General features: G+C 34.3%; 1 protein-coding gene across 2 annotated transcripts in view; it reads left to right on the top strand.

Moving 5' to 3' along the window:
* The window catches only part of LOC107663931 (X-ray repair cross-complementing protein 5-like), a 33,328-nt gene that overhangs the window by 5,674 nt on the left and 20,686 nt on the right, over positions 1-6,968 (top strand). The window contains exons 1-5 of one of the 2 annotated variants that reach the window (XM_016454350.1): positions 518-560; positions 657-779; positions 1,437-1,622; positions 4,910-5,024; positions 5,107-5,245. In XM_016454350.1, the coding sequence (XP_016309836.1) occupies positions 535-560; positions 657-779; positions 1,437-1,622; positions 4,910-5,024; positions 5,107-5,245 (589 nt within the window). In that variant the 5' untranslated portion in view covers positions 518-534. Of the gene's footprint in view, positions 1-517; positions 561-656; positions 780-1,436; positions 1,623-4,909; positions 5,025-5,106; positions 5,246-6,968 lie in introns of those variants that run through there. The other variant, XM_016454343.1, reaches the window with a different exon arrangement.

Here is a 6,968-nt window from a genome sequence, read left to right as displayed (position 1 = left end):
GCACCCATTCACTGCAGAGGATCCATTGCTGAGCAAGTGATGCAATGCTACATTTCTCTAAATCTGATGAAGAAACAAACTCATCTACATCTTGGATTACATTTTCATACAATTTTCAGTTTTGGCTGAACTATTCCTTTATGTGTTAGTACAATTCATGAAATATATAATATAACATTAAAATAAAAACTATCAAAATAAAATATTTATTTTATAAGAAATATTTGGAATGGCGTTAAGAAGGAAATAAACAAACAAACATTATAAGAAATATTTTGTTTGTTTACTTGCATGCCATGTGACCCATATCAGTGAACTGTGAACATGTGAATGTGTTGTTAAATTATTGAAATATTACCTCAAAATTTCAAGAGGAATTCCAGTAAATATTTTACGTCAAAGGGGTTTAGCTGAGAAAAAAGTTTGTGAATCTCTGATCTAATTTAATAATGTTATTTTTTGTTTGTTACATGTTAATGCAACTATGTAAAGTCCTTGACTGATAAACCAGGGCTTGATGCTCTGGTTGTTTGCATGGACCTTTTGCAGAAGGAAACCATGTGAGATATCTTGTCACACATTTTTCTGTTTATTTAAATGCAGTTGAGACGTTTCTATGCTGCTGTCACACTCTTTATTGTTTTTGTTTTTTTTAGGGGGAAGAAGTTTGAGCGTCTGAACATTGTCCTGCTGACGGATCTGAACGTCCAGACCTCGGCAGACCAGCTGGACGTTATCATTGACAGCTTGAAGAAAGCTGGTATCACCCTGCAGTTCTTGTAAGAAACGTGCACTGATAACTGATAATAATAACAGGGCTCAACAATAACAATTTTTTCTACTCTAAGGCCAAAGGACTAGATTTTTTGCTTGGAAAATAAAGTAATGGTTTAATGTATTTTTATATATGTGACCTTGGAGCACAAAAGCAGTCTTAAGTCGCTGGGGTATATTTGCAGCAATAGCCAACAATACATTGTATGGGTCAAAATTATAGATTTTTCTTTTATGCCAAAAATCATTAGGATATTAAGTAAAGATCAAGTTCCATGAAGATATTTTGTAAATTTCCTACTGTAAATATATCAAAACTTAATTTTTGATTAGTAATATGCATTGCTAAGAACTTCATTTGGACAACTTTAAATGCGATTTTCTCAATATTTTGATTTTTTTGCACCCTCAGATTCCAGATTTTCAAATAGTTGCATCTCGTCCAAATATTGTCCTATCCTAATAATTTCGAAAAACTGACCCTTATGACTGGTTTTGTGGTCCAGGGTCACATATGTCACAAGTGTTAGACATGAAGTGTGCATCAGTTAGATGATCTTTTCCTGTTTGAGTGACCCAGATTTGATGCTAATAGTCAAATTTCTGGTTGTTTTTCCCACCTCAAACTTTGCATTGATCCGTGTTTTGTTTGATCCGTTCAGTTTGCCGTTCCCTGTGGATGGTGAGGACAGAGCGGATGGTGGAGGGGATGGACCGGGACCCTCAGCGGCTCCTGCCCGTCCTGGAAAAGGCTTGAGCAGACAGCAGACACAAGGTCTGGAGATGGTCAAAAACATCATGACCAGCCTGGAGGAGGAGGACGGCCTGGAGGAGGTCTACACATTTAGGTATAAATTCATATCAGCACGAGGAAAATATAGTTAGTGCACATTTCTTTATCTGTGTCAGAGCTGCCCATAATTTTTAACATGAAGAGCCAAGAATTAAACTTGACTGAGGGCCGTGGGCTAAAAGTAAATGTAGTATTACATCCAAATATATTATAATAAAATGTATTAAATAAAAAAAAAAAGTAATAATTAGTATAATAATAATAATAATAATAATAATAATAATAATAATTTTTTGAAAATGTAAAGTATTGATCATTTGTAATCAAGTTCACTTATATTGTTGTTGTTTTTTGCATTTCAGTGCAAAAATAAAACAACAATTTAAAAAAATATATATAAATTAGAAATGAAGATCTTCTTCAGTTGTAGGGGTGTGCGATATTGACAAAAAATAATATCTCTATTTTCTGGGATTTTATCGATAACGATAATTAGATGATATTTTGCTCAGTGTGTTATGACTCCTAATTTTAATATTAATAAATTAATTATACTTTTTGTCAATACTGTTAGGATGTAGTGACATTTACTGTTGTGCAGCAGAATTTGTGAAATCCAGTCATTTTAATAGGAGTCCACATGATCGAGAGTTTCAGTAAGGCCGATTTCACTCATCAGTTGGTCACAGAAATTTAACGTTGACCATAAGAAGCAGCTTACTCTGAAAGTCACTTGTGCCTTATGCATCACTACACTAGTGGTGTGATATTGACAAAAAATTATGTCTCAATATTTTTTGTTTTTGATTTTATCGATAATGCTAATTAGACAATATTTTGCTGAGTGTGTTATTGTGCTGGTACGTTAAGGACTACCGTGGACAGCTGACTCCTAAAATGTTTGATATTCTTCATATTCTGTGTGGTGGTCAGTTCACAGCAGTGACAGAGATGAATCTTTTCCAATAAGTTTAAATTGATTTTTACCTTTTATGGGCATTTTAAACTTTTAAAAAGCCATTTTTTCCAAAAGTGTGCATCATCTTTTGAGTCAATTTCTTACATTTAATCAGTGAATTAAAATAGTAAGACATCTGGGCTGTTACCAAGCGAATGAAATCAGTATCAATAAAATTAATCTTTGCAATACAGAGGAAACACAGAAGCTTCATCTGAAGTGGCATTTAGATGCATTTACTCACTGTTTAATGCAGAACATGAATGCATTTAACCTCCGATTACAAATGCATAAATAATGTTTTGATATATTAAACATAAAAATTAAATCAGTATCAACAAAATTGATCTTTGCAATGCAGAGGAAACACAGAAGCTGCATCTGAAGTGGCATTTAGATGTATTAACACACTGTTTAATGCAGCTCAGAGGGACATGGAATGATTTAACCTGCAGTTCCAAATGCATAAATAATGTTTTGCTATTTGAAATTATTTTTAAAAAAAGAATAAAAAAAGAAAGAAAGAAAAGATACTTTAAATGTGAAATTAAAAACGCCAATAGGTGGCAGCAAGTCACTGTTAATAAGTGAGTCATTGCGATTGAACCGAATCATTTTAAACGGTTGATTCATTCAGGAACGAAACACCGTCATGTTGCTCAGAGACGCAAAACAGCATTGTGGCTGTGTTTGAAATGATTTTTGTTGTCGAAATAGCAGAAAAACGTAAGTCTCTTAAAGGGGTCATATGATGTGATTTCAATTTTTCCTTTCCAACGCACTGGATAGCTGGCCAATCACAGCACACCTCGCTTTTTCAGACCAATGAGCTTTGTAAAAATCGACGCGTTTCAAAAAGGCGGGGCATAGAGGAGAAACAATAATGTACAGTATGTGGAAAATAATGTGTTTTTTTTACTTTAAACCGCATAAACACATTTCATTACACCAAATACACAAAATAATGTTCTTTTTAGCAGCATCATATGACCCCTTTAATTAACTTCTTGTTTATTGAACTGTTGTAAAAAATCAATATCACATTTGAAATCATGGTCATTTTTGGAGAAAAACGGCACTCTTCATGGGAAATTGATTAATGAAGTGGTATAAATATATACATTTTCTGTCCCCATGTCTTGAATTCGTGATCATTTTAAATGTATTTTAATAGACTGAATCACGCAGTGAAAGAACGCACTCTAAAAGCGCACGCACTAGACTAGACTTCACATAATGCATGCACTGCACTCTGTAGGTGTTTTGAATGGTTTTAGCAAAATACTCGATAATGTCAAATCGAACATCGTTAAAACAACAATTACAATATATATCGCACACCCCTAGCGCATGTTTTTTTCCCCCTTCATCTTGTGAAATGCCAGTCCAAATCAAATGCCATCACGGTCCACAGGCCCTGATCTGCATTACAAAATATATTTTATTATTTAGTGTATAAATGTGTGTATATATAATAAAATCAATTTTATAATTATATAAATAAATTATTTTTAATTAAATAAATGTTATTTATTTAAATAAAAATACATAGTATAATCATTTTTGTTGTCGAAATAGAGCAAAAACAGGCAATATGGTGTCTAAAACGTAAGTCTCTTAATATTAACTTGTTAATTGAACTGTTGTATAAAATCAATATCTTGAATTTTGTGTTAATTCAAAATGTATTTTAATAGACTGAATCACGCAGTGAAAGAACGCACTCTAAAAGCGCACGCACTAGACTAGACTTCACATAATGCATGCACTGCACTCTGTAGGTGTTTTGAATGGTTTTAGCAAAATACTCGATAATGTCAAATCGAACATCGTTAAAACAACAATTACAATATATATCGCACACCCCTAGCGCATGTTTTTTTCCCCCTTCATCTTGTGAAATGCCAGTCCAAATCAAATGCCATCACGGTCCACAGGCCCTGATCTGCATTACAAAATATATTTTATTATTTAGTGTATAAATGTGTGTATATATAATAAAATCAATTTTATAATTATATAAATAAATTATTTTTAATTAAATAAATGTTATTTATTTAAATAAAAATACATAGTATAAATAATGTGTATATATAAGTAATTGTTTTTTATATATATCAGTATATATATATATAATATACTGTTTTCTATGTGAATATTTTGTAAAATGTCAATTATTCCTGTGATGCAAAGCTGACTTTTCAGCATCATTACTCCAGTCTTCAGTGTTGCATATCTTTTTTTGAGTTGAATTTGTACTGATGATAATTGCTTAGATCTATTAATGCTTAAATCTGCTACTTAATATACAGTGCAAATTGAAATCCTGATAAATTCATGGAAGTACATTGGTCGTGAAGTGACTGTGTTGATGTTTGCTGCAGTGATGCTCTGCAGAAGCTGTCCATCTTCAAGTGCATCGACAGGAGGCCGATGGCTTGGCCCTGTCAGCTGACCATCGGCAGCTCCCTGACCATCCGCATCGTCGGATACAAAGCTGTGAGTTCCTAATAGATTATGATCAAAACGGGTTGATGTTTTCTGCTGTGATTTGGTCTAATATTGTGTTGGTTCTCGTAAGGTGACGGAGGAGAAGGTGAAGAAGTCCTGGGCCATAGTAGAAGCTCAGAGTCACCAGAGAGACGACGTCAAGAGAGAAACGGTTTACTGCCTGGATGATGATAATGAAACTGAAGTACAGAAGGACGACACTATCCAAGGTGCGGAACAAAGATTGAAAATGCCACATTCAATGGGATTTTTGCAGTGATTCGTAGCAATTTCAGATTTTGGCCACATCAGTTGTTTTGTGAGCGTAGTTGTTTACCTGTTTAAAAAAACTATTAATATTCAGTAACGGTGTTTCCCAAAAAGCAGCACATTCAATTGGCTGCACCACAGCAGACTTGTCAATAAATGAGTACAAAACAGCGTTTCTGAGCACTGTCGCTGTTTGGACTTTTAAATATGAACATAGTTTGTTTGTTAATATGCACATACAGTCAAACCAAAAATGATTCAGATACCAGAGATATAATTTTTTATATTTTTTTACTAGTTGGTAAAGAATAGGGGTGTGAACCTACACTGGTCTCACGGTTCGGTTCAATTTGATATCACGATGCATTGGTGATGCACTGCATCCTCAATTTTCAATTTTACTTCACATGTATACAATTTTGTCAATAAATACAAGCAGTCAGATATATGAACCGAACCTTTAATTTTACCTGCTCCAAGAAAACACGCTTCCTGAATGTATCGAACATCAAACAAAACTCAAGTCTGGGCACAGAAGACAACAGGAGCCTTTAGAACAAATACACAAAAGTAATTACTAAATACTTTGCACTGACAAGCGTTAACAGCTCAGGGTGAAAACGGCTGACGTGGTTTCTCGAGTTAGTGGTATAACCCCTGCTTATTTTATTTGTGCGTGACATGATTTACACACAGCGTGTGTCTTCTCCAGGTCGTGCTTACCAGGTTGTTCAGAAAAGCCGAAATGTGCCCAGATGTCGGCTTTTAAAGTAGTTGGAGCATTTATAATTACTCGCACTCGCGTCTCGCCTCCCTCCGCCATTGTATGCTACCACGACAAAGCACATAAGTGACAAATGACGTCAGAAAAGCGTCAGTACGTTATAAACGGTTATGGTCTATTACTGAACCGATACCGAATTGTCCTCGTCTGCATCGCGATGCATCGTAGAAATGATTACTTTCGACACCTCTAATACAGGACACTATAGTTTATATATGTAAGTGAGGATAGCAAAATAAAGTAAAGTGTGACATATTATACCCAAACATTCTTCATCCAGAGGACTACCAGTAAAATTGATACAAATTTGGGACCAAAAATTATTCAGACACTTTGACCTGACGTGTTTTTTCTTTAATTGCTAATGCGAACTTTTTACACCACCGACTGAACAAAATTAAGCATTGCTTGGTAATTCGTTGACCTAAATTGGTATTTAATTTAACAGCTGACAGCTATTCAATATAATTAATTACATACCTTTCTATCAAAGTTATCTGACATTATCAAGATGAATTAGTTTAACTCTGAGTTCTTGTCATATTTTATTACCGTTTTCTAAACTATAGTGAATAAACTGTGATGATGTGAGAAATGTTGAAGGTGTCTGAATACATTTGGGGTTGACTGTAGTTTGGTACTCATACGCAGGCTGTGCGCTGCATGAGACAAAACAGTAATCTAGCCAAAACCACTGCATACAGTCGCTCTTTAGTGCAGATGTATGTTGATTTTATCAGACAATGTTGCGATTGTAAATCAGGATTTAAAGGGGTCATCGGATGCGACATGCACTTTTACAAGCTGTTTGAACTGAAATGTGTGTTGGCAGTCTGTGTACACAACCACCCTATAATGATAAAAATCCACCCAGTTTTTTTTTTTTTATCTACTAAAAT

Source organism: Sinocyclocheilus anshuiensis, unplaced genomic scaffold (genome assembly GCF_001515605.1).
Source record: "Sinocyclocheilus anshuiensis isolate Anshui unplaced genomic scaffold, SAMN03320099.WGS_v1.1 scaffold81, whole genome shotgun sequence".
Classification (NCBI taxonomy): domain Eukaryota; kingdom Metazoa; phylum Chordata; class Actinopteri; order Cypriniformes; family Cyprinidae; genus Sinocyclocheilus; species Sinocyclocheilus anshuiensis.
Note: the sequence above shows the minus strand (reverse complement) of the source record. Positions and strands in the feature narration are given on the sequence as shown.